A 27,136-nucleotide genomic window follows, 5' to 3' on the forward strand; every position below is an offset into this window, starting at 1 on the left:
AGGTGGCACAGTTGAATGAATGTCTGTGACCCACGCAGAGCTGAGCTGAGTGGGGGACCACAGGTCCCTGGGGGTGGGGTGCAGACAGTCAGGGCCGAGAGGTCTCGGAAAGGGGTGGCCCTAGACGGGGCAGCTGAGAAGACTCTAGGGAAGGCAAGGAGGCTAAACAGCAGGTAGAATTTGGAGAGCGTATCTGGCTTCCCTCAGCAAAAGCTGAGAGGTGGGACTTTATCTGGCTGGGAAGGAGAGGCAGGCAAGGGAGGGAGCTAGCCCTGCGAGCCACAAAGTAGCAGGCCTCCAGGCCCTCCCCGATTCCTCAGAAGGTACTCAAAGAATGAAAACCAATTTGACCATCACCAGGTCAAATCAGGAAAGACAGACTGGACCAGGAAGGGAAACAATGACAATGACATCAGCTGAGAGCACCTACTATGCAACTTGTTTAACCCTTGCAGGAATTCTACGTGGCCTGCTCTAACATTATCCCTATCTAATAGACCTAAGAGATGAGAAAACTGAAGCCCAGAGAGGTTGAATAACATGCCCAAGGTCACACAGCTAATATAAGCAGTGATATTGGGGTTCAAACCCGGCCAGTCTGACTCCAGAGTGAACCCAGCAACTGGGGATACAGCCCACTGCCCACTTCCGTTTGGCCCAGACAACCCTCGTTCAGTCACTTCCTCAGAGGTCTCAGGGCGTCTTGTGAGGCTGAGCCCTTGACCCAAGCCACACGGCGACCCCACCAAGTGCCTGCTACTCACATGGCTGTGAATGAAAAGCCACAGCCGTTTCCGGGGGTAGTGGAGGCGCAGGAGACGCTGGAAGAACAGGGACAGGAACGGCGTGGGCTGTTCGATGAACACACCAACCAGGACCGTGGGCAGAGCTTCATCCTGCATGGGGAGAGGGCGGCACAAGAGTCCGGCGATGTCCAGCCACTGCGCCACCGCTGAGCCCCGAGGATGGCCTGAGGGATCTGGAGCCACAGGCAGACGCTTGCGGACTTAGCAGGAAAGGGGCCTGGGACGGGGCGCTCCAAGCAGGATGTGCAGATGGCAGAGGCAGGGACTGGCAGGGAAGCAGCAGGAGGCTGTCCCTGCCGGGGACGAGAGCAGCGTGAGCCCAGACTTGGAGCGAGGACAGGTTGACGGCACGCCGTCGGGAGGGCTTGGCTGGCATGGGGTCTGAGGTGGGCCTTAAATGAGGAGTAAGTTTCGTGGGATGGGGAGAAGGCTGCAGGAGTACCCGAAGGACCAGGCAGAAGAAACCGGAACGTAGGCATCTGGGGGAAGCTGGAGCGTGTAGTTTGAGAAGGTTTCCAGGAGGAGGTGCATAGGTGAGGCGGGGGAGGATGGAACCCCAGACAGGGAGGTGACCCCTTTACCTCCCACCAAAGACAACAGAGTCTCCAGAATCCACCATCCTCCCCTCCCCGAGGGACGGAACCCCGGGGTCCAGCAGCCTCACCCCGATGCCCTTGAGGCTGCGCAGGCCCTCATCACACACAGCACATCCCGTCTCAAAGGTCCAGAAGCGTGGGATGTAGTTGCCCAGGTAGTTCAGCTGCAGCTGTGGGGAGACGAGGGGTCTGAGAGGAAACAGGCTCAGCACCCCCCGCCCCCTCCAACCAACAAGGCACATCTCCCTGGGCCCCTTGTGGGCCTGCACCCCAGCCTCCCCTAAGGGGACAGAAATGTGGCTTTATTTGGGGTGGGACTTGGAGAGCATGTCCGTTCCCCTGGAGATCACCAAAGCTGCTCTGAGGGAGGGCCAAGGGAGGACTCAGCGCTCTGGTGCTTCTTCATCTTTGGATCTCCTGGGAGCTTGTAAAATGCAGATTCCTGAGCCCCACCCCTGCAGACATTCCAAATGAGCAGCTCTTGGGTGGCATCAGGAAATCTGCATTTGAACACCCTCTCCTTCCCCTCCGTCCACGTGATTCTGACGAGGGTGGTCAAGGACCACACTCCAAGAAATGTGCTGTGATCCAGGGGCCCGTTCCCCAGGGGCCAGTTGGGTCTGGCCTGCTCCCCCGCCCCTTCTGTAGCTCTGAGAGCACAGGGAACAGTCTGTCCTGTTCAGGGCTGGCGGGTCCTCAGGCCCTGCTACAAACATTCAATCGATGTTTGTTGAATGTAGAAACAAGCCTGCCCGGGAGTGGCAGAGTACAGATGACTCAGGGCAGCCCAGTCTGGGCCTGGATACGGACAGGAGCCTCCTTTGTGGTCCAGCAGAGATGGACAGGGCATCACCAACCACCACAGTAAGGAGAGAAGGCACCACACTGAACTCAGATGTGAGGTCAGAGGCAATGAGTGGGTCCCAGGTGGGTGGCCCTGACCCCAGGGAGAAGCTGTGGTGTCACAGTGGGAGCACAATTGGGATTCTGGACACCCATCCCACTCTCCCCCCCGGGAGCTGGGGCCCCTCCCTACCTTGGTAGGCCCATTGCCATGAATCAGGACTGGGAGGGTGTCGTAAGCCAGGTTCCTTGCTCTCACTTGGCCCATTTCAAACTTGAGCACCACCTCATCTGTGGGGGCAGAAAGCAGAGACCTGTCCAGCATCAGGCCTACAGGCCAAGCTCCAGGGCTGACAGGATGGGCTAGAATCCGAAGCCTCCCCCAGTCAGGCCCTGGGCTAGTCACTTCACCTCTCTGAGCCTCAGTTTCCTCATCTGTAAAATGGGGGTTAGAGTGGGAGGATTCCGTGTCCTGAGAGTACTTAGCACCACGCCTGGCATGTGGTAAGCATGGAATCCATGGCAACCCCTACTGTTTGTTGTGATTACTTACTAGAGCCAGAAGCAGAGGATGGGAGCAAGCAAAGACCTGAAACATCCCAGCTCCAGGTGCAGTTCAACCAGCAGGGAGGCCTGGGTCGGGCAGGGACAGATCCTGTCCCGGTGGAGAAAGCCCCTGCAATAGGGTCCCAATACCCTAGCTCTGACCTGGTCAGTCCGCACGTAAGACAGCGGGTAGGACGCTGCCTTGCCTGACAGTTATAAAAGGCAGAAGGGCCTTTTCCCAGAGGCCTGAGAAGATGCCGGGCTGGGAGGCCTTTTGTGGTAGGTGATCATGTGATGGGAGCCCCTCTGTGCAAGCTCCCGATCCACCTAAGAGGTGGTCTGGACCCAGCTTCTTAACATAGGTTCACAAACTCCCAGAACCCACAGGCCAAAGAGTGCAATGCTTCTGCACCTCCCTGGGAGGGGAGCCGGAGCTCTCCTCAGATTCTCAAAGGGGTCCATTTACCCCATTAAATCACCAATCAATGATCTGGTCCAAATTCTCTTTTCTAAGCATGGGAAAACTGAGGCCTGAGGGGTGTGTGTGTATGTCTTGCCTGAGGTCACCCAGCAAGATAGTGGCAAAGCAATGTCATCACCAGCCACCGACAGGACCAGGCCAAGAGCATTTGTGGTTTCAAGGGCCAAGTGGCCTCTCTGCTTCTGAAGTCATCCATCAACTCCCTGCCCCCAGCCCAGGAAGTCTTCACCTGGGAGGTGGGAGGGCGGGGGAAGGAGGTGAAGCAGGCTCACTTCTAAAGACCAGTTATGCAGGTCTTACCCTCTGAGTGCATAACCCAGCTCCTACCAGGCTGAGCCCTGGTGTCCGGCAGGCTCTCTGGAATGACTTCTTAGCCCTCCTTTCACCACCCCTAGAGAGACACAGCTCTGCCCCCAGAGGACATCCAGGTGGTCTCTGGGGACCTGGGGATGAGGTGGGCGACATCCCAGCACAACAACCCAAGAGGAACCTCCTCGGCTCAGGCCCTGCCTGGAATCCTCATCTCCTTACCACTCCTCTCAGGATCCCCCTCCCTGTCAGGGTTGCTCACCCAAGGCTCCATCCAGATTCTGGAAGATACGGCAACGGTGGTCCAGGGTGATATTGATCCCCTCCTGCAGGAAAGAGGGCACCAGGCTGCAGCAGGGACAGGCCCTGGCAGAGGACAAGGCTCCATCACCCAGTGTGGGGAATCTGTCCTCCCACTTCTGCCACTTCCTTTCCCCACACCCACTTTGCCCTGTCACATCAGGGCAGCTGGGAGCCTTGGGAAGGCCAGCCAGTGGCCAAGACCCTGGGATCTACTAGTCTAGTGGCTCTATTCACAGAGAAGCAGGGACTCTCAGAACTGGAAGGAATCCAAGGAAACAGCTGGCTCAACTACAACAACAACCATAGTAATAACAAATGCTTGTTTAGCACTTTACTATGTGCCAATCACATCCTAAGTATTATATGTACATTAATTTAATCCACACAACACCCTTGAAGATCCCACATGTCGCGGAGCAACTAAGCCCGCGCGCCACAACTACTGAGCCTGCGCTCTAGAGCCCACAAGCCACAACTACTGAGCCCGCGTGCCACAACTACTGGAGCCCACGTGCCTAGAGCCCGTGCTCCACAATAAGAGAAGCCACGGCAATGAGACGCCTGCGCACCGCAACGAAGGGTAGCCCCCGCTCGCCGCAACTAGAGAGAGCCCGTGTGCAGCAGCGAAGACCCAACGCAGCCAAATAAGTAAGTAAATAAATAAATAAAAATTTTAAAAAACAAACAAACAAGGCACAGAGAGGTTGGATAACTTGCTCAAGGTCACACACTTAGTAATTGGCTAAGCTGGCATCTGAGCCTGGCAGCCTGGCCCTGAGGTCCACGTTCACTGCATAATGCTGCCTCTTTGAGATCTGACTGTGTCTCATGGAGCCCTAGGCCAGGCCAAGTGACACTCTAGGCTCAGCCGTCATCCCACAGAGAACAGCTCCACTGTTTTGTTTTAGACCATGGGCTTCTGCTAGCAATGTCACTGGAGGCAAAGGGGAAGGAGGAGGAAGGACTGAGCTAACTAAAGATCAAGTTCATAGTTTCCACTGCACAAGTCCAATTGCTTCATTTCATTATTTCATGGATAACCAAAATCGAGGCCCAAAGAGGGAAAGTGAGTTACCCTACATCACGCAGCACAGAAAAAACAGGGGTTGGGCGGGTAAGCAGGGAAGAATCCAGGAATACTGACGCCCCTCAAGGGCTCCCTAAATTTCCTGCCTGCCCAGAGGACACCGGCTGGCTTTGGGGCTACACTGGCCCAGTTCTACTGCCTCCATTCCCCTCAAAGATCTCTGCTTTTCTTTTCTTGGCCTTGCCACGTGGCTTGAGGAATCTTAGTTCCCCAACCAGGGATTGAACCCGCACCCTCGGCAATGAAAGTTCAGAGTCCTAACCCCTGGACCACCAGGGAATTCCCCAATGATCCCTGCCTTGAGACAGGCTGAGAGGCCTAGCTTCTGGGGCCCAGGTCCAGCCAAGATCACATCAGCCCCCTAGAAACCCTCCAGGTAGGGTTGGGCAGGGGCAGCTCAGCCTGTCAGTTCCTTTCATGACCATCCTCACCACCTGACATGAGGCTGTAAATTCCTTGTGTCCCCAGCTTGAAGGTCCACGAGGGCAGAGACCCCAACTGTCTTGTTCATTGCCATATCCCTGCCCTACACCTGACAGTGTCTCACACACCACAGGCACTCAATAAATACCTGCTGAAAAAAATGAGTGAATTGAAGAATAGATAAATGGAGTGTCAATGCCCAACCCAGGGGCTCAGACCTGGGGGGCAGGGGCTGCTCCCAGTGCCGCCTGGTCTGGGGGAATCCAGCATCAAGATCCCACAGTCCCACCCACTGCCTCTTACCCTCTTCTCCGGGTCCAAGAAGATCTTGGTGTAAAAGAGCTGGTCACTGTCACTGTCCTGACCCTCCCACTCGGCCACCAGTTTGCTGAGGTTGGGGGCATAACCGATGAAGCCTGGGGGTGGGGGACACACAGAGACAGACACTTAGCTTCCGGCCTCTAAGCCAGGGGCCTCTTCCCAGCCTCCCCTCTCATCCACCTCCCTCTTCCTTACCCATAAGCCCCGCCTCCTCTCAGAAGCCCTCCTGGATTGAGAAGAGGTTATGTCTACAGGTTGGAAACAGCCTGCCAGTTAATGCCACTTGGTGACAAGTTCCCACTGAGCACCAGCTCAGGTCCTGGGCACCACACAGGTGGTGAATAAATGAATTAGACCAGAAGCCCAGGAGAGCAGGGCTGGTGGGGCATAGGCTTGGAGCCCCTTTTATCTGAGAAGTTATCTGAGAAACTTGACCCAGAGAAGGGCAGAGGCTGAGCCAAGGTCACACAGTATAGGACGGCTTAGAGGGTAAGGCCCACACAGCCCCCAGGCTACAGTGCAGACTGGTGAGAAGGGAAGAGAAAAAGGAGAAGGTGGGCAGCCAGCGAGGGCCCTGCCCTAGGGGACACCTCTACCCCTGGGCCAGGGCCAGGCCATCTGGACTGTGCTAACTCTCTTGGCCAATGGGGAAACGTGGTCCCTGGGGGCGCATCCCCCTTCCTTGGCTGGACAGAGGAATCCAGAATAAAATATGGATTTTATTCTCCGTGCAGTAGGACGTCACTGAGTGATGTGTGCAGACTCGCATCCGGCTGCTGGGTGGAGGATGGACTGGAAGGCACGAGGGTGGAGGCTGGCAGAGCAGTTAGGAGACTACTGCCTATGCCAGGGGCCCCATGAGGCAGCGGCAAGGGGCGTGGACATGAGAGGGCAGATTCCAGGGATCTTTTGAACTGGAAGTGGTGTGACCTGCTGATGGACTAAGGTGCGGGAAGGCAAGGGAGGAATCAGGGGTGACTCCCGACTCCCTGTTTTGCCCTGTGCAGATGGGGGGCTATTGAATGAGACAAGGAAGATTGCAGAGAAGCTGATTTAAGGGTTAAAAAATCAGGAGTGCTACTGAGGTCATTCTGCATTCAGGACCCGTGAGCCATCCGCATGGGATGTCAAGCCAGGGGGGATCCGCACCCAGGCAGCAGACGGACCCCTCTGGAGCCTGCCCAGCCTGCCACACACTCCGCACCCGGGCCCCTCACCTCCAGAGCCCAGGAACCTCTTGCCGTCAGATACCACCGGGTACTTGGCCTCCAGCCTGCGGTCTGGGTAGATGAGCTCCTCGGCAGAGAAGACCACCTGGCTCCTGGCCTGCCGGAACTTCTTCAGGAGCTCTCGGGGCCCCGAGGCAAACACCACGTCGTAGCTATGGCCAGAGCCGGGAGAAGACAGGGCAGGGCAGAGGTGAACAGGGAGGAGAAGGGGCGGGGGAGAGGGAGGCAGGGGCTCAGGAGGGTACAGGCAGGAGGAGACCAGGGATCAAGGCTCCCCCCCTCCTCCCACGCCAGCCCCAGGCCACGTCTGGGAAATAGATCTGCTCTGTTGCCTTTGCCCCTGCCCACCACGTTTCCACCCCCTTCCTGGGCAGAGACGTGGTCCCCATAATCTGTGCCCATCTCACACTCAAAGCATAGCTCACCATACCTGGGCAGGCGCCCCCACCCATCTTTTCACCAAGAGTGGACATGGGTCTTTTCTGGGGTTCACAGACCCCTTAAAACTGCAGGCAACCTTAGCTAGAGTAACCCCCCTCATCCCTGATGTCCTGGCAGGACCTCATTCTAGAATATTCCTCTACCTCTCAGCTGCCTACCTGTCTGTGAAGAGAATGACCAGGTTCTCCTTGTCTGCGTGCTTCTCCAAGGCTTTCTTCAGTAGTCGAACCTTCAGCCCTCCACCTGCCGACATCTCCTTCTCCCCATGCCAGTCCTCCCCCAGCCCCAGCGCCTGCAGAGAAAGGCCCCTTAACATGAGCTTTTGGTAAAGAAAAGATCTGGCCAGCTCAATTTCCAACCCCACCTGGGCAGTGCACATCTGTGCTTCTGTCTGTGTCCAGCACCTCCTCCCCTCCCCGTGGGAAACCATTCTAAGACATATGTGGGGCTGAGCAGGCTCCTGGTGTGGTCATGTGACCATGGCTGGCCAATCAGAGTCTCCCACCTCTCCCAGAGCCATGAGTTTGAGCATGTAGCCCAAGTAGGGCCTATCAGAGTCTTCCCTGGGACTGTTCTGTTAAAAGTAAGGAAAGGTTGTCTTGTTCTGCTGAGGTTGTGAAGCTGGGGCATGTGGGTCTATGGCTGGTGGTCATCCTGCTACCATGTAGAGAGAGCATGTCTGCAAATGAAAACAAACAGGGCCTAGAGATGGAAAGACAAGGCCCTTACCATGCTGCTTGAACTCCTAGATCCAGCTATGCCTGAAGCAACCCGCTGCCTCAAGCCCCATTTATGTAAACTAATACACTTTCTTATAATGAATTTTAAAATTTTTATTTATTTTATTTATTTATTTTTGGCTGCATTGGGTCTTTGTTCCTGCACACGGGCTTTCTCTAATTGTGGTGAGCGGGGGCTACTCTTCATTGTGGTGCGCGGGCTTCTCATTGCAGTGGCTTCTCTTGTTGCGAAGCATGGGCTCTAGGTGCGCAGGCTCCAGTAGTTGTGGCGCATGGGCTTAGTTGCTCCTCGGCATGTGGGATCTTCCTGGACTAGGGCTCGAACCCCTGTCCCCTCCATTGGCAGGCAAATTCTTAACCACTGCGCCACCAGGGAAGCCACAAACTAATACACTTTCTTTCTGGCTTAAAGCCACTAAGCTGTGTAGGCAAGCTGTGTAGGCAGTGCCCTGGTCTGTCTCGTCCATCATTCTGTCCCCAATGCCAACCACGGCACCTGACACAAGGAGGCACTCAGCACACTCAGTGAAATGGAGGAATCTCTCCCTGCAGGGCTCAGCCCCACAGACTGCATGCACAGGACATGAAATCCATGCCACCAATGGACATGGCGTTAGCTTGTGCTTCTTTACAGCAGTGTTTATACAGGTAAGATATCCAGACAAGGGCATCCCCAAATCACCTGGGAGGCCTTGTGGAAATGCTGATCCCCAGGCCCTACCCTCTAAACTAGCCACAGGTCCCCAGGTGAGTCTTATGCACTAACATGAGTACGCCCACATACCTCTCGAGTCTCACCTTCCACACACCCTCTATCTCCAGCATCTCCTAGACTTTGCTTATGTTCTTCCCATCTTACTTTTCCAGAAGATTTCCCTTTGGGCCCAAGTCAGTTTGGGAAAGGCAGACATCCAGCTCCTGGACTCTCCCACCACCCCTCGGCTATCCCTGCCTCACCTGGGGAGCCCCTTACCTGGATCTTGTAGTTGAAGAACTGAGCTGAGCGCTTGAAGCGTAGGAACCCCTCGGTCTCCTTTGTGGCCACCGTGAGGACCAAAAGGTTGTCTAGGGACAGAGAAGGGAATGAAGGATGAAGAGAGGTGACAGCAGGAACGGATGACCATGCCCAGCAGGATGTGTCAAATCCCACAGGACGTATCTTCATGTCAACCCATTATAGACAAGGGCCCAGGGCCCAGATAGGAAGAGACACACCTAAGATTACTCAGCTGGTTAATGACAGAGCTGGGACATAACCTGGGTCTCCCAATTCTCCTTCAGGGCTCCGTTCATCTGGTAACTGACCAATGTGGCAGGAAGTACCCAGAGCAGAGGTGTCTGCACCTTGCATTGTGAGACTGGGTCTCTCTGGATTTAGGAGCAGAGGAAAGGATTTGCTCTGAATGCTGAACAACAGGAGGACCTCTCTGGCCAATATCAGACATTAGCCTGGCAACAATCACAGCTCTCCATGCCCGCACTCAGGGCAGACATTGCTAATCAATCCCAACAGACTTTCTTGCTGAGCCTCACTTGGCCTTGGATTCTCCCAACACTGTGAGAACCAATAAGAGCTGGCCTGCAGTGGAAACTGACTTGAAATCCTGGCCTTTGGCCAGAGTGGCTATGCTACCTTTTTAACAAGGGACCTCTCTGGGCTCTGTAGTGTGGCTTCACCTCTGCAACAGAACCTGCTGAAAACACTCCCAGATGCCATTTCTGGGAGCCGTGAAGAAGCACCTCCCAGACCATACTTTGAGGCTGTGTTCTACGAGAAGTGAAGGCTCTGGGAGTCCCCTGGTGGCCTAGTGGTTAGGATTTCGGGCTTTCACTGCTGAGGCCCTGGTTCAATCCCTGGTCGGGGACCTGAAATCCCACATGCCACGCTGCACAGGAGAAACAAACAAACAAAAATTCCCTGTAGCTGGCCTGGTTAGGCTCCTAGCTCTGCTCCTTACCAACTGTGCAACCTCGGGAAAGTCCTTGACCCTTCTGAGCTGGTTTCCCCCTTGTAAAATAGGGATAGTAGTAGTACCTACTTCCCAGGGCTGCTGGACTAATTAAATGAGATCAGGCCTGTAAAATCCTTGTTGGGATACTGGCACACACTAAGCTATTATTGGTGCTTATTACTGAGAGGCAAACGCCTTGCTCTGGCATTCAAGGCCCCCGTTGATTGGCCTGGTGGCACACTCATTCCCTCCATTGAGTGGGCCCTCCTCCTGGCTGGGCTCCTCCCTCCTGCTAGGGCTCCCTCTCTCTGCTCTTTCTCTAACCTTCCTCCAGGTCCCAGGGCCAGTGATACTTCTTCCCTGCCACCACCTCTATGAAGCCTTCTTGGATTTCTCCTGACCTCTCTCTGGGCAGAGGGCAGGACCCCACTTTGCAGCGCCCATCATTGTTTCACTAAGTGAGCCTTACTTCCCTGGGGTCCAGGTCTTAACACTTTTCTGGGTGAACAGACTCACCAAGTGGCCAGGCCAGCACAGGCAGGTAAGGCCCTCCCACCTCGACCTCCCCAGGAAGTCAGGAGGAGCCTGGGCTAAAAGAACAAAGGAGTCCAGCTTGACAGAGCTGGCTGAGCCGAGGGGCAGGCTGCTGGTCCCAGAGCAAGGGGTTGGTGCCAGGTGGCCCAGCCAGGATTGGCAAGAATCTGCTGCGGGTGGGTCCAGAGACCTGGGGCAGAAGCGGGTGGATTCATTAGGCAGATATGGAGAGGGGAGACCTCACCATCTGACCCTGGGGTCCAGGAAAGAGGGGTGCTGCTCACACTTGGGGAAGGGCTCCCCCCAGCTCCTGCCAGGATGGTTAAGTCTGCCCTCAGGCAAACAGAGCCAGAGCCCCAGCTCTGAGGCCCTCTTGTCGACAACAGGGGCTGCTGGGGACAGGAAGAGTGTCACATTTCATGGATGGAAAAAGCCAGCGTGTGTATCTATGTGAGATTCTGGATTCTCCATTGGACCAGGGCTCCTGAAGTCAGGAAGTGGGGGAGGGGAAGTGAGGAACCCAAGACTCAGACACCGTAACCTGCCCAAGGGAGCCACGAAGTGGCAGCACCATGATTTGGACACAGATACCCGGACCCAGAATCCCCTCTCTTCACCTCTGCATGCACCGCTCAGGCCTGGGACGTGGCCAGGCGTCCATCTCCATCTGTCTAATGAGACTGTCCAGCTCAGGCCATGCTGGACCCTCCCCACATGCCCAGCCTGTCTCCACTCAGTTTTCCTGCCAGGTGCTCGCAATGGTGCCTTAACAAATCCTGGGTTCCTTGGGCAACACAACGCCCACTCTCCTGGCCAAGGACCCCACAAAATCCCCCAGTGCAGAGGGCCCCAAACCTGCCTGCATATTGGCATCACAAGGGAGGCTGTGAAATCCACATTCTTGGGCCCCAGGACCACAGATCTGAGATGGACCCAGGAGTCTGGATTTGTCCTACATTCCCCTGGTGATTTCTGATGTCAGCCACGTTTAGAAACCGCTGGTCCAACCCATCCCTTGGTCCTCTGACTCTGGGCTCCAATGCAGGGGCCTGGGAGGTGGTTCACAGCAAGAGAACTCAAGGCAGGCCACTCCCCTAAGGGACCCTGGCATCACCCCTCAACACCCCCATGAAACTGCGTCGCTGAACCCAGCCGGCACCCCATTCCTTTGTCCTGCCTGCAAAGCTTGCTCCTTCCCCTGAAAAGGCCCCAGGCCACTTCCTCCAGGAAGCCCTCCTCAATCTCATCCCCTTACCCAGTCAGTCCTCGGCCCGTGAAGTCTCCGTGTGCACAGTAGGTGAAGTACCGGTACAAACCTCCTCCTCCCTTTGCCAGGCCAGGCCCACGTCTCTATTTCCTTGGTGTCCCTCCCCCTCCCCAGGACTCGGAGTGAGTGTGACTTGGGCCTCAGGTGCAGTGTCTGGCCTTCAGGAGCCCTGTGGAGATGACTAGTAAGCGCTAGCACTGTTGAGCCTTTTCTAGATGCCATGCACCTTGTGAAGCGTGTTACGTTCGTTATCAAATTTAACCATCAACACCCTGTGCGGTAGGGGATATTTCTACCCCCCCTTCTACAGGTGAGGAAACTGAGGCACAGAGCGGCTATATAACCTCGAGGTCACAGGACCTCGAAGTGAGAAGGAAACGAGCTGGAATTCCAAATGCCCATGCCCTTCACCACACTGTTTCCCTGTCCAACATCCCGGAATGCTGGGAATCCCAGCTGTAGACTGAATCCAGCATCTCCAGCCACCTTCTCTCAGGCCTCCCCAGTGTGGGCACCCGCTCCAGTCACTGGATGAGGTCTCTTCCCAGCTCACTGCACATCCAGAGCTCTGGGCAGCCTACAGGGTGACAACGTGGCCCAGGGCCCCGCCCACCTGCTTCTGTCTGGCCCAGCCAGCCGCCTTGGGCTGGGGCCAGGGCCCACATGAGGCCCGACATACAGGGCTCTTGGTCCCCCTGACCCGCTGCTCAAAGTCCAGCAGTGGTTTCCCCAGATGGATGACCCATGATCCAGGGTCAGCAGAGACAAACCAGAGAGCAGGGTGGAGTGGCAAACTGCCACAGATTGCTGGGACAGTAACTTAGCCTCTCTGTGCCTCTGTTTTCTTATCTGTAAAATGGGAGTAATAACAATAGTACCAGGGAATTCTTTGGTGGTCCAGGAGTGGTTAGGACTCTGCGCTTTTACTGACAAGGGCCCGGGTTCAATCCCTGGTCAGGGAACTAAAGTGCTGCTCTGGGGGGCAGGGATGGAGAGGCGCTGCCTTCCTGAGAGTGAGAATGACGGGGAGTGGGGGGGGCACGGGGGCCTTGCGGGGAGTGCAGACATCTCTCTGGGATCCTAAGAGAAGGCTGAGGACTCAGGCCCTGTTCGGCTGTGCTCCTTCAGATGCCACCTCCTCTCCCCAAGCAGTGCCGGTCCAGGCAAGGGGGTGGATGGTCAGCGTGTGGCCTTGGCTCCCAAGGCACGGTCATGACACACCCAGTCTGCTCTCTGGGGAGGCAGGAATGAATGAAGCTCCTCTCCCATCCCCCACACCCACCTGGGGCTGGAACAGAAGCCAGGAGGTGGGGATTCCCAGGGCTGGAGCCAGCCCTGCCTCTTCCCCAGGTCTGGCCTCCCACTCATTTCTGCCACCTCAGGGCTCCTGAGACTCCCCCACCCTGACACACACACAGCCAGCTGGGTCTGCCTGCTTCTCCATTTCCTGCGGCAGAACAGCACGACCTGAAGCTCCCACCCAAGCCCAGCCGGCATCCCTGGAGTCTCAGGTCTCAGCGGCCATCAGGCTCAGGCTGCTCCTTCCCTCTCTGTGGCCAGATGAAGGCCTGCAGGGAAAGGCATAGGCCCAGGGAGAGAGGGGGTCTCAGCCAGAAGCAACTACAAAAAGAAGGACGGGGGCTTCCCTGGTGGCACAGTGGTTTGGAGTCCGCCTGCCGATGCAGGGGACGCGGGTTCGTGCCCCGGTCCGGGAGGATCCCGCGTGCCGCGGAGCAGCTGGGCCCGTGAGCCGTGGCCGCTGGGCCTGCGCGTCCGGAGCCTGTGCTCCGCAACGGGAGAGGCCACAACAGTGAGAGGCCCGCGTACCGCAAAAAAAAAAAAAAAAAAAAGGACGGACCATGTTGCTCCTGGACTCTCCCACCCCCTCAGCTCTGCAAATTTGCTTGTTTGGATGCCGCTTTGTTGAAGGCCTTTTTCTTTCCCCCACATCAGTCTGGGGCCCCCCCAGCGCAGGGCACTGTCTCCTCCCTCAGGCACAGGGCTCTCTGGGAGCAGAGGGCTGTGTCTCCCCCATCAGACTGGGCATCCACTGGGGTGAGGAGCTCTGTGTCCTCCCTCAGATTGGGAGCACGCTGAAAGGGACAACTGTCCCTCTTTCTATCCGTGTATCTCCTGGCAACACCTGCCCCCCCATCTGGAGCTGGGGGTCAGCAGGAATGAGCAGAGGGTCTGAGTCCCAGTCAATGATGCCACTTCCAATCAGCTGTGGCAACCTGAGACCAGGTGTTTAACCGTTTAGGGTCTCAGTCTTCCTATCTGTAAAATGAGGCCAATGATTCCTTATGTATCAAAAGGGTCTGAATGGAGCAAGGGAAGCACAGGGCCTCAAACTTGAGAGCGGCCTGACTTTCGCCACATGCCTGGGGACCCGCTTACTATCTACTAGGTGCTTTACCTGGATTATCTCAGCAACACCCTGAATCCTGTACCCTCTGTGGGGGCTGCCTTGTGTCTACTTTGTCCCCTCCCATCACCTGCTAGGGGTCAGGGCACCTGAAGCCTTGTCATCAATTTGGTCCCTCCAACTCATCTCCCAGGCTTCATCACCTCCCTGGGCAGCTGGAGATTTTCTCCTGGGATGGTCTGGGGTGGAGGGAGCCTACATCAGCAAAAGCAGAGGGAAGAGAGGCCCAGGGGGAAAAAAAGCCAGCAACTGGACCCAGGCCACAGGACCTCTGCACACACCGCCAGCCCAGCCCTGTGCTTAGCACCTCCCTCACTGTATTTTTTGACCTGTCTTACTGCCCTGCTGGGATACTCCAGGAAAGCTGGCAGCGCTGGGCCAAGAAAGAAAATACCTTTATGGGCTGGGCATTGAGCTGAACTCTCACCAACAGGCCTCATCCCACGGAATCCTTGTCAAGAGCTCTAGAACGCAGGTATCATCACACCTGTTTTGCAGGCTAGAACGGCAAGCCTCGTGGAGATTAAGCACCACTGTTTTACCACGGGAGACGCGTGGCCTTGGGCAGAACCTGGCACAAAGGAAGTACTCAAGAAATGGTGGTTCCCATCCCTTTTCCTGGCCCAAGGGTCTGCTAAACTACCATCCTGCCCCACTCTGGTTCCCAGTTTCCCTAGAAGAGTGGGCCAAGGGGAACGGGGGATGATGGAGGGTGTGGTCAGTCTGGCTCTGCTTTGCTGGGACTGCCAGTGGTCTGTGTCCTCCTGGGGCTCTCAGATGCTGACTGGGCGGCCCTGCAGGTGGTCCAGGGAGGGCTGGGGAGGAGAGTAGCACCCGCTCAGGATAGTGGGACACACTTTGAAATCCAATCTGCCTTGGGGTTGTAGAAAAAGCACTAGACCCGGAGTCCAGCAGATCTGAGACCCACCGCTCCAAAGATGGATCCCCCTGGGCAGTCACTACACCTGTCTGGGCCTCAGTTTCCTCATGTGCAACCCGGAGAGAGTAAGACCCACCTGGGAGGGGTAGAGCAGACCACTGAGGACACGGGTGAAAGTACAAACGGCTCTGTGATGTGAGCCACCCCTTCTGTCTCCCACCCCGCCCAGGTGCCCCGCACTCCATAGTTATGAGGCCTAGGTGTGAATCCTGATTTCAAAGCCCACAAGCGGTGTGACCCTGGGCAAGTGAATCAACTCTGGAGCCTCAGTTTTCCCAGCTAGAAAATGGAAATGACAGAAGGATGCACTTCCGAAGGTTAGCGTCCTGCTTAATCGACGTCTGACTCATAGCCAGTGCCCCACAAACGTAGTTATCGTCCTTATTATTATGAGTGCTATTATTATTTGCCCCTCTGGGTAATGAACGGGACTTGGGCCGTTCCTCCCCTCCAGCTGCCCGAAAGTGGGAAACGCAACCCTAAGAGGGGAAGTGCCTTGTCCAAGTCACCACTGAGTCAGTGGACAACTGGCCTGAACCCAGAACCCCTCGGAAGCCCAGGCCTCCCCTACAGGCCGGTCCTAACGGAGGCAGCCCCCAGACCAGCCCACCTGCCCCCATCCCCCCCACCCCACCTCCGGCCCCGGATCCCCCCTCCCGCCCCCGGCCCGGAGCCCTCACCCTCCGGCTTGGCATCACCCTTCGTTTCGACAAGGAGCAGCCAGCCCAGCGGGGCCAGGAGCAGCTGGAGCCGCATGCTCCGTGTCTGGGAACGTCCGGCGTGTCCAGCGGCGCTCGCTCGCAGGCTGGAAACTTCCCGACGGGGTCGGCGATCCCGCTGCCACGCACTGGGCCCGCCCCGGAGGCGGTGTCGCGCCGTGCTGCCGGGGGGAAGGGTTTCCTGCAGACTCGCCCGAACCCGCCGCCTCTCCGAGTCCGGGCAGCTCCCTGCGGGCCCGTCCCTGCGGCTCCCGGGTCCTTCCGCCGCCGGCCTCCTCCCTCCCGTCTCCGGGGGGCTTCACTCCGACCGGAAAGAGGAGGGGAGACGGGGGCGAGGCAACAATTTCTATACCCCGGACCCCGCGCCAAGCCTTGATGGTATTAATAAACGTGAGCCTCGGTTTCCTCTCTGGAAAGTGGGGCTTATAATGGTATCTATGCGTTGGGCCTTGCACGGGTTAATGACATTGTTACCTGCAGTGCCCTTAGAACAGCCCCTCGATAAGCCCTCAGTAAATCTCAGCTATTCAGATTTCATTCGCCCTTGTCCAAAGCCCTGGGCGTGAGGGTCTGAGCCTGGAGCGGGCGAGGCCTGGCAGGAATGTGTTCAGAGGCATCCCAAGACCCTCCTGGCTGCTTGCAAGTGCATCACCGCCCCGCAAAAAGGGACTCACTTAATCTGCCTTTTTGTCCCTGGGAGGCAAAGGGAACCTCTGAGACAAGGAAGGTCTTGTTCCTGAGGTCACATTGTTGAATGAATGGATGAATGAATGAATGAGAGAGAGAGAGAAGAAAGTGAGGGAGGGAGGGAAGGAGGGATGAAGGAAGGAAGGAAGGAAGAAGTTGTTTAGGGTCTCTTCACAGATGTGGGTCTTCAAAACACAACTCAAGCGTTTCTAGAACAAGGGTTCCTGGAGCAGATGTCAGCTAGAGGCAGCCATCTCTGGGAAAACAACAACAATTTTCATCCTTGGAAGAGACCCTCAAAGGGAGATCCTTTCCAGCAGGTTAGGCTCCAGAGGAGTGGGGAGTGGGTACAACCCTGGGTGGGCAGGGGGTTCCCCACCCACAGGGGGAAAGGGCAGAGGGGGGAGGAATGTCATGATTATCAATGAACAACATAAAGCAGGCCATGTTAGGTCCTGGGGAAAAGAGAAATCGGCAATACTCTTAAGACTGATTCAGCCAGGGTAATGCACTACCAACATGACGTTACATGGGAAAAGCAGTATATACTGTATGACCCCACTTAGCGAAAATATATCCTTACAGGTACAATGCATAGAGATGATGCTAAAAGAAAATGACAGCCAAATATTTACAGTCATTATTTCCAACTTGTGGGAATGTGTGTGTGTGTTCTTGCCAGGTAGTTTTTATCTTCTTATTTATATTTTTCATTGTTTTTACAATCATTTTACAATGAATGTATACTATTTGTACAACCCAAACAAAGCCAACACATGTTCTTTTTAGACGATAGGTACAATCCCTGCGAACCTGGGAAATTATCTCACTGAACAGAGATTTACTCGTGGTAAAGATGGTAGAAGTAAGGCCCAGGGGGACCCAACAGCAAGCTCAAATTCGAAAGGCAAGTAAAGGGAAGAGGCAGGAGTGCAATCCAGGGCTGCCACCCAGTTGGGACCTGGGACCTAGGGTGGGGAGTTTCTGCAGCTGGGGACAGGACATGGTGCCAGAATCCACTGGATGTTTTTGAATTCAGGAGGATGCAGACTGAAATTCCAGCTCCTTTGAGGAGGAAATGGAGGGATAAGCAGAGGGGAAGAGGAGCATGTGTTGAGTGGCTCAATTTTCAAAGCTCTGGCTTATGCCATGTTCCCCACAGCCCTGCCAGTTAGGCAGTATTGCCCCCATTTGTGAAATAAGGAAACCGGGGCTCAGAGATGTGAAGCAACTTCCTCAAAGTCACACAGCTGATGGGGGACCACAGTAAGGGAGGCGACTTTGGAAACCGGCTCTAACTTCCCTTTTGCTCGGGCCCAAGAGAACCTCAATGGTGGCATACTATGGACGGAAAAAAAATCCTTGCGCAGTGGAGTTCCCAGAGTCATTGCAAATCGGGAGGGGGGATCAATCTTGGAGGCTGCTGGCCGCCCCTGGAGAAAGGATTCATCCTGGTGAAGCCTGCCTGCCACCCTTCACCAAATTGCTGGAACTTGAAATCGGTCCAAGCTTCATCCAAAAGGAGGACTTGTCTCTTTAACCAGGGGTGGCTGCTGCCTAGATGTTACTCAGGGTAAGTGCTGCACCTGTTGTGCACAGTTAAAGGCACAGGACTCTGCTTTTCTGGGAAGCAGAAAGGATAGCTGGACTGGAGGGTAGTGGTCTGGTGCCACAAGGGGTTTTTCTCCCTCTCATCCTCTGCTTTTCTCCATTTTTACCATTTCCTTTCTTGACCCGAGGAAGAGCGATGGCCTCAGTGGACAGCCACGCTCTCTGCTGCCAGCCGATTCTCAGCCTCCTCCCTGTTTACACCCATCAGCGAGTCCCACTGGCGCCTACCCCCTTTGATGATGATGATAATAATAATAATAATGGAATTTCCAAGCTGTTCCCTTAAACAAAAAAAGTAATATGCTACAATGTCCGTGAAGGGAAAAATATAGGTCTCTGTCTATATGGCTATATATCTGTAAGTGAATAGAATTTCTGGAAGAGCACCCAAGGAACAGGAAGCAGTGGTTGCATCTGGGAAGAGGAACTGACTAGCTGGGACTCCAGGAAAGAGGAAGGCTTAATGGCCACTCTTCACCCTTTCATATATGTTGAATTTTGTGTCATGTACATGTGTTTCCTGTTTCCTAGTAAAAATAAATAAAATAATGAATGGTTATTTTAAGCCAGGCAGTATGCTAAATGTTTAACTTGTTTATCTAACTTAAGTCTCAGAGCAATCCTACTCTGTCTCATGATCCCCATTTTATGGATGGAGAAACCAAGGCCCAAAGAAGTTAGCTGACTTGCTAGCAAGGGGCAAGGCCAAGATTTAAAACCCAGGCAGCCTCGTGCCTGTATCCTTACTCTTGACCTCCTGGCTTTGTTGTGGCTATGTTGCTGATCGTGGGCTGTGATTCCCTCCCCTGGGGTGTTTGAGAGTGGTAAGGGAGTTAAGAGCACCAGCATGAACCTTCTCTTTAACGTAGGAATCTACTTCCAGGAATTGCTCCCCCAGAAACAGTCTCAAAAGTAGGCCTATATATGTCTATTACACAGACATTCATAATAGCGAAAAATAATTATGTGGGTTTACATTTACTGTGTACTTACCCCATGTCATGCACCTTGCTTGCTTTGCCTGTATTAACTCACTTATTCCTCAGAAACCTGAGAGGCAGTTTCTCTGGTCATCCCCATTTTACAGGTGGGATCAAGCCTGGTTTAGTCCTTTGCTCTCATCTCACTGTGCCTCCCAAGTGTTTCTGCCTCCCTGAGGGGCTTGGATGGATCCTATCTCTCTAACTGTAGGTTATGGATTCCTGCACATCCATGAAGTTATTCTGTGGGGTTTGTGAAATCCTGGTGGAAATTAAGAATTTTGTGTGTATGTTTTGATAATGATCTTAAAAAAGAAAAAAAAGAAGGTAAGCATACTGTAGGATCACCTGGACAGCTGCCTTCTTATAGGGTGCTGGCCCTAAGACTTGGCAAACACACATGTGTCTGCTCACAGCCCACAAGAAGCCACCTCAAATGACCATTTAATTTTCAACAACTGGGAAGCACTGTCTGGCTTTGGAATGTCCTGAAACTAAAGTGGAAACAATCGCCCCATTGTCTGCCCCTGTGCTCAGATTGAATTTTTTCCCCAGAAACAAAATTTGTCTTTTGCATTGATAATACACAATTTAAAAGCATTTTCAAAGCATGAGACTTTAGTGTTTTATGTTATTTAATAAGTTAAGACTCACGGTTGACATCAAGAAGACGACTTGGTGTGGTAGAGAAATGGACAGTCCTGGGCCTGATTTGTATCCTATATGCTGTACATGCAGCCAGACAGGTCTGGAAGAGTCGTCAACAAAATATATCCTAGGAAGTCTGGTTGACAGTGTTTACTTTTCTTTTTCTTTCTTTCTTTCTTTCTTTTTCTGGGGGGTACTATTCTGTACTAAGTCTTTTTTTTTTTTTTTGCAGTGAGGATCATTTTTACAGAAAAAAAGTTTTAAAATTATTTTTTAAAAATCTTGGGGCTGTTGAATCCATTAGTAGCGAATGGGGCACAACACGTGTTCGGTTTGGCTAGCGCGGTTGGTCTGTTTTAAGTTCCCATGAATTGGCCGCTTCCAGTACTCCGCAGACCCCTCTCCTCTTCTGGACTCGACTTTTCAGGCCCGAGAACTGGTGGTCAAACCCCGGCGGTGCCCGCCCCCTCCTCGCTGTGGCCACGCCTCCTTCTCCCGGGCCCGCCCCTCTCCCCTCCCTCCGCCCTCCCCTTTTCCATCTGTCGCAAAAGAGTAGGTGGCGCTTGACGGCCCGCGTCGTTTGACGGCCGGAGGCAACCGAGAAGGAGGAGGGAGCAGCTGTGGCGGCTGCCGCGGCGCCTGTGACGGGGGCTGGGGTGGGCGCCGCGGTCCGGGCCCGGGAGTGAGGCGCGGGCGGCCGGGCCGGTGGGCTGGGCGGCGGGCCCGGCGGCCGCCCCCGCGCCGCGCCCGCGCCTGGCGGCCCGATGTGGCTGCAGCAGCGGCTTAAGGGGCTGCCGGGACTGCTGTCGAGCAGCTGGGCCCGCCGCCTACTCTGCCTGCTCGGCCTCCTGGTGCTGCTTCTGTGGTTCGCGGGCTCCGGGGCGCGGCGGGCGGCGGGCGGTCTGCAGCTGTTGCCCTGGCCCCGCGGCGAGCCGGGCGCCGCCGAGCCCTCTGCCTGTCTGGAGGCAGCCACCCGCGCGTGGCGCGGCCTGCGGGAGCGGGGCGAGGCTGTACCGCTGGGCCCCGGAGTGCCGGCCCTGGTGGCCAACGGCTTCCTGGCCCTGGACGTGGTCGCCAACCGGCTGTGGGTGACCCCCGGGGAGCGGGAGCCCGCCGTGGCGCCGGACTTCGTGCCCTTCGTGCAGCTGCGCCCGCTGAGCGCGCTCTCTGAAGCTGGAGAGTCAGTGTTGCTGCTGCGGGAAGGGCTGCTGCGGCGGGTGCGCTGCCTGCAGCTCGGGACTCCGGGTCCCGGCCCTGCGGCCGCCGGCCCGGGCCCCGCCTCGGCCTCCGGCCTCGTCACGGGATCCGGCCGAGACTGCGTGCTGCTGCAAGAGGACTTTCTGGCGCACCGGGGCCGACCCCACGTCTATCTGCAGCGCATCCAGCTCAACAACCCCACGGAACGCGTGGCCGCGCTGCAGACTGTCGGGCCCACTGCCGGCCCGGTCCCCAAGGCCTTCACCAGCACCCTGGAGAAGGTCGGAGACCATCAGTTCCTCCTCTACTCGGGGCGGTCCCCGCCTTTTCCCACGGGGCTGGTGCACCTGCTGGTGGTGGCCGCCAAGAAGTTAGTGAACCGTCTCCAAGTGGCTCCCAAGACGCAACTGGACGAGACTGTGCTGTGGGTGGTGCACGTCTCCGGCCCTCTTAACCCCCAGGTGCTCAAAAGCAAAGCAGGCAAGGAGCTCAAGGTGCTCCAGGACTTGGCACGGAAGGAAATGCTGGAGCTCTTGGAGATGCCGGCGGCGGAGCTGCTTCAGGACCACCAGCGCCTCTGGGCCCAGCTCTTCAGCCCAGGTGAGGCCTGGCGAGTGCTTGGTCCACCGTCCACACCTTGCACCAGGGTGAGCACGGTCCATCCTGGAGATGCCCCTGCAGAGTCTGCAGAGGTGACACTGAAGGGCGGGGTCCCGGGGTGGTTCAAACTTGGGCTTGGCGTTTGATTTGGGGCTGACTTTTGCTCCACCACTTAGTAGCTGTGTGACCTTGAACCCTACTCTCTCTGGGCTTGTGTTCAATAATAACAGTAGCACGTACCTCAGAGGACTTTTATGAGATGGTCGTGAAAGAGGAGTGCAAAGGGCAGATCTTATTGTTATTTGTTCTTGTGGCTGAAGCCTCATTTGAGCAGCGTGGTTTGGGAGGTCAGTTGGTAAAGGATAAGCCAGAGGCCTGGCCGATCCCGGGATTCTTTTTTTTTTTTTAATGTATTTATTTATTTTGGGCTGCATTGGGTCTTCGCTGCTGCGCCGATGCTTTCTCTAGTTGTGGTGAGTGGGGGGCTACCTTCATTGCAGTGCACGAGTTTCTCTTGTTGTGAGCACGGGCTCTAGGCGCGCGGGCTTCAGTAGTTGTGACACATGCGCTCAGTAGTTGTGGCACGCGGGCTCTAGAGCACAGACTCAGTGGTTGCGGCGCACAGGCTTAGTTACTCCGCGGCATGTGGGATCTTCCCAGACCAGGGCTTGAACCCGTGTTCCTTGCATTGGCAGGCGGATTCTTAACCACTGAGCCACGAGGGAAGCCCGATCCCGGGGTTCTTAACTCAGTTCCCCACATTTCTGGCTGGTGACAGGCATGGGCTTCTTGACATGACTCCCGCTAGCCTGAGCTGTGGCCTCGCTGTTGTGGCTGCAGCTTTTTCATGGGGGGTGGGGGTAGTGGAATCTCTTCAGCAGGTGGGATGCTCCTGTCAAATGAAAACTCTTTCGCCCCCTTGACTGCTTAAGAAAAGGAAATCCTAGTGTAGAGGAGAGAGAGATTAAGAGATTTTGGTTTCCAGAGTTCTAGTTGTCTAAATCCTTAAACATAGTTGCTCAAAGAGCCTTTAATTTAGTCAAGTATTTATCGAATGCTTCTGCCAGAAAGTGTTCTTCACGTGGGGCATACGGAAGCAAACAGAACAAAGTTCCGGTTCTCATGGTTCTTAAATTCTGGGCGGGCGGAAGACAGATATTAGAAAGCGAAAATTTGGATTAAAAAAGCGAGATAGCTTTTTAGGCTCAAGCGTTATAAGGAGAAAAGATAAAAATATGTGCTTGGGGGTGAGTGACTGCAGTGGGTGGGGCTAAGAGTGTGTAGCTCCGCTGTCCGGGAGGCCTCTGTGAGCAGGAATTGCAGAAGCTGAGGCCTACACAGCTAGAGGAAGCGCTGTGTGGTGGTCTGGAGGGAGCCAGCAGGGCAGAGGCCCTGAGGCAGGGGCGGGCTTGGTTGAGTGGCCAGTGTGGCTGGCAGGTAGTGAGCAAGGGGAGGGTGGCAGTGGCCAGAGGGTTTACCTTGGGGCCTTGGTGAGGACAGTGAATTTGATTCTAAGTGAGATGGGAGGCAGGGCGGGGGCACTGTCTGGTGCACGTTTTTAAAGGTCGCGGTGCTGCTGCGTCAGCGTGTAGACAGTGTGGGGGAGGGGGAAGTAGCGTGTGGAGACCACATAGGAGGCTTTGGCAGGAGCCCAGCTGAGAGGACGGTGGCTGGGACCAGCGCTGCGACCGTGGAAGCAGGGGGTGGATGAGTCGGAAACTTTGGCAGCTGGAGCCACTGGGCGTTCTGTGGACTGGCTGTGGGGAGTGAGAACTTGAGGGTGACTCCTGGATTTGGGGGGAGGGCTCCAGCGGGTGTCTGGAGGTGATTTAGGGAAGGATTAGCATGGGGCTGGAAGGATTCAAACCTTGTCCGTTCCCAAATGCCTGTCAGACATCCAGCTTGAGACACCACGTGGGTGGTGAGCTGTCTGAGTCTAGAGCTCATACAAATCTGTGCGATCCTGTGCTCAGATGTTGTTTAAAGCTGCAGGCCCGGTGAGAGAGAAGCAGCCCACGACTGGCCAGGGTGTTGTGACAGTTCTTGGAGTGGGGAACTGGCCTTTTGACTTGGCGCCCTAGGCTTGGCTAAATCTGTGTTCTTCTGGGCTCTGGCAGGAGCCCCACTGGCGGGATTTTCAGTTTCAGGCCCAGAGGGCTCAAGGTGGTCACGTGAGGAAGCCAGGCAGGATGCTGCTCTCCCGTACTCGTGGGAGACTGGAGCTGCTGTTTTCATCCCTGAGGAAAAAAGCTTCATGTCTCTGCTGCTCTTGATCTTTGTTTCATAACCTCAGCCTCTTGGCCATGCTGTTCCTCCTTAATGTACAACCTCTGTGGTGTTGCAGGTGTGGAAATGAAGAAGATCACCGATGCCCACACTCCATCAGGCCTGACCGTGAACCTGACGCTGTACTACATGCTTTCCTGCTCCCCCGCTCCACTGCTCAGCCCCGACCTGAGCCACAGGGAGCGAGACCAGATGGAGTCGACACTCAACTATGAAGATCACTGCTTCAGCGGCCACGCCACCATGCATGCTGGGAACCTCTGGCCAGGCCGCCTGTCCTCCATCCAGCAGATCCTGCAGCTCTGGGACCTGTGGAGGCTGACCCTGCAGAAGCGCGGCTGCAAGGGACTGGTGCGGGCGGGCGCCCCGGGCATCCTGCAGGGCATGGTGCTCAGCTTCGGTGGCCTGCAGTTCACCGAGAACCACCTCCAGTTCCAGGCTGACCCCGACGTGCTGCACAACAGCTACGCCCTGCATGGCATCCGCTACAAGAATGACCACATCAACCTGGCCGTGCTCGCGGACCCCGAGGGCAAGCCGTACCTGCACGTGTCTGTGGAGTCCCGCGGCCAGCTCGTCAAGATCTACGCCTGCGAAGCAGGCTGCCTGGACGAGCCTGTGGAGCTGACCTCGGCGCCCCAGGGCCACACCTTCTCGGTCATGGTGACGCAGCCCATCACGCCGCTGCTCTACATCTCCACCGACCTCACGCACCTGCAGGACCTGCGGCACACGCTGCATCTCAAGGCCATTCTGGCCCACGACGAGCACATGGCCCAGCAGGACCCCGGGCTGCCCTTCCTCTTCTGGTTCAGCGTGGCCTCCCTCATCACCCTCTTCCACCTCTTCCTATTCAAGCTCATCTACAACGAGTACTGTGGGCCTGGCGCCAAACCCCTCTTCAGGAGTAAGGTATAAAGCCACTGCGCCTCCAGAGCCCAGGGCCCTGGCCTTGCGTTCCTCCCCGAGTCTAGTGTAGTGGGGTGGAGGGTACGTTAAGCTCCAGCTCTGTGCTCCCACTCTTTAAAGAGCCCGGACTCAGGAGAGAGGGGCTCTGTGGCTTCTGGTTTGGAGAAGGAAGTAGCACTTGACCTGAAGGAGTGGGAGAAGGGCCAGAGGCAGGTCTGAGCTCCAGCTGGGCCTGGCCAGAGCAGAGCCCGTGAACTCGCCGCACCCGCCTAAGGAGGCGCCTGGGCCCCCGAGTCTGTGGCAGCTCTAGCCCGTCCCTGGGCCAAGAGCTGTCAGCAAGGCGGGCTCGGAGCCTGGGTGGGGTGCCAGCAGGGTGTCTCCATCGCCTGCTTCCCTTGAGATTTCTGTAGCTGTCCACCGGGGTTGGCGTGAGCAGTAACAACCTGTCTTGTTGATTGAACAGGAAGATCCCAGTGTCTGAGTGGCATCAGTCCTGCTTTCAGTCGCCACTTGCACAAGACACCCAGCACTGAAAGTCCTGCTGCTGCGAACAAGGGATCCTTTGAAAGCACCCAGCCTTTTGTGCCTTGTTGGGGGACACCAGTGACTCGGAAGTGCGCGTGGATGTTCAGGAGTTTGCATCAGGGAGCGGGAGGGGCGGGGCTGGTGGACCTTTTGTAAGCTTTCAACTCAATAAAGTGAACCTATATGGAAAATACTTGAAATTGAACTCACTCTTTCCACTTTCCCCCTTTCTTCTGTCCCAGGAAATAGACCCTCTTTTGAAAAGACTCTTGTCTAGGAAAAAATGTGTTCTTTTCCTAATTTAATGTGTTCTTTCTTGAATGAATTTTTAATTTATTGTTGAGATTTTGCTGGATGGCTTTTGCATCCACTCTCGGTAGGGAATCTTGGCAGTGATTTCCAATATGCACCACCTCGGGAGGTTTGGAGGCCCGCACGCCACCTGCGTGAAGGGGTGGGTCTCCGTCACCCTCGGGTTTGCACATTGCGTCTTTCTTATCATGAGCCTATGGAGATATGTGGTTTTGTACCTCTGGGCTTTAGGGGAGGTGTTTAACTTTCTAGTGATCGATGATTGTTGGGTTTTGGAATACCAAAGCTTTTTTTTGTGTTCTGTTTTTAAATAAATCTCTTTCAAACCTCCACAACCGGTTTGCGTGTGGTTGAGACATCTGGAGACATCGGACCTTCCTCAGTCACCAGGCTTTTGGGTGGAGTCCGAAGCAAAGGCCCCGCCGTGGTGACGGTATTCTTTTCCCACGCCCTCTTCTCTTCAGAGGAGCCCACTCAGAGGCTGTGGAGGTGGCCCCTGTGCTGCCCACCTGGGGGACTGCTGCATGTCCCAGCTGAGTGGGCTGCTCGAGGAGCATTATTACCCTGGCCCCTTCCTGCTGCAGTGCCTCTCCCCCTGCCTGCTCTAAAGAGAGTTGCCTGCCCCGGTTTTGCTGCCCATAGGACCGGGGGCAGGAAAAACCCTGAGTGGGCCTCCTGCAGATTGTTCTCGAAGCTAAGGTCTGAGTCCTCCCTTTGTGGGGAGAATGGAGCAAAGTGGGGCCGGGCTGAGTGTGGACCATCACCCTCAGTGTCTTGGTGGTTTCCCTGGCTTCCCAGATGGGCGTTTTGAGCAGCCTGGCTCACCAGGAAGCCTGGTTTGCTTGCCAAGTTGCCGAGTGTCCGGCCCCGCAGGTGGCTGGGAGAGAAAGTACACAAGGGTTTCAGGCTCTTCTACGAGTTGCTCTGGTTTTGCTGCTGTCGCTCCAGTCCTGTGCGCCTTCCACTCCTGCCCTGGGGGTGCCTCACCCTTCTGGCCAGGGGCCCTTGGCTGGCCACGGGGTGTGGTGCGCTGTGGTGTCTGGCGTGACATGCCCTCTAGTCATTGCATTCAACTGGAAGTTACTTGACCACAGGAGCAGCGCTTCAGGGCTCCCACTCACCCTGTTAACTTGGAACCAGGCATGGTGTGGGCTCCCATACATGTAAACATGAACCCATGTACCTGTGCCTGGAGAATACCGAGCCAACGACTAGAATTTCAGTAGACGAACACTTGTGAATTATAGGTCATTGAAGCGAGCACGTGTGTTACGTATTTTACATCAACACGGCCTCATGCAGGGAGGAGGTAGCTAGGGGTTAAGATCCCAATTTGAGAGATGAGGAAATGTGCTCAAGGCCGAGCAGCCCAGGCTGGGATGCAAACTGGGGCTTGCTGTCAGCCCAGCCTCTCTCTCA

General features: G+C 55.7%; 2 protein-coding genes across 3 annotated transcripts in view; one reads left to right on the top strand and one right to left on the bottom strand.

Annotated features, from left to right (window-relative positions):
* The window catches only part of PLOD1 (procollagen-lysine,2-oxoglutarate 5-dioxygenase 1), a 28,098-nt gene extending 12,012 nt beyond the window's left edge, over positions 1-16,086 (bottom strand). Inside the window, exons 1-11 of one of the 2 annotated variants that reach the window (XM_089901099.1) lie at positions 15,924-16,086; positions 15,806-15,823; positions 10,856-10,981; positions 9,099-9,190; positions 7,544-7,677; positions 6,933-7,096; positions 5,698-5,810; positions 3,844-3,907; positions 2,439-2,536; positions 1,471-1,572; positions 765-896 (exon numbers count right to left, since the gene is read on the bottom strand). In XM_089901099.1, coding sequence (XP_089757225.1) covers positions 765-896; positions 1,471-1,572; positions 2,439-2,536; positions 3,844-3,907; positions 5,698-5,810; positions 6,933-7,096; positions 7,544-7,677; positions 9,099-9,190; positions 10,856-10,981; positions 15,806-15,823; positions 15,924-15,999 — 1,119 coding nt within the window. In that variant the 5' untranslated portion in view covers positions 16,000-16,086. The remainder of the gene's footprint in view (positions 1-764; positions 897-1,470; positions 1,573-2,438; positions 2,537-3,843; positions 3,908-5,697; positions 5,811-6,932; positions 7,097-7,543; positions 7,678-9,098; positions 9,191-10,855; positions 10,982-15,805; positions 15,824-15,923) is intronic. The other variant, XM_022598493.2, reaches the window with a different exon arrangement.
* Positions 16,087-20,473: 4,387 nt separating this feature from the next.
* KIAA2013 (KIAA2013 ortholog) lies at positions 20,474-26,062 on the top strand. Its single transcript, XM_022598621.3, has 3 exons — positions 20,474-21,685; positions 24,030-24,883; positions 25,344-26,062. The coding sequence occupies exons 1-3, from the start codon at positions 20,653-20,655 to the stop codon at positions 25,359-25,361; spliced, it is 1,905 nt and encodes a 634-aa protein (XP_022454329.1). The 5' UTR covers positions 20,474-20,652; the 3' UTR covers positions 25,362-26,062.
* Positions 26,063-27,136: the final 1,074 nt, after the last annotated feature.

Source organism: Delphinapterus leucas, chromosome 1 (assembly GCF_059928025.1).
Source record: "Delphinapterus leucas isolate spDelLeu-1000000601 "Yukka" chromosome 1, BTC_Dleu_Yukka2, whole genome shotgun sequence".
In the NCBI taxonomy this organism is placed as follows: domain Eukaryota; kingdom Metazoa; phylum Chordata; class Mammalia; order Artiodactyla; family Monodontidae; genus Delphinapterus; species Delphinapterus leucas.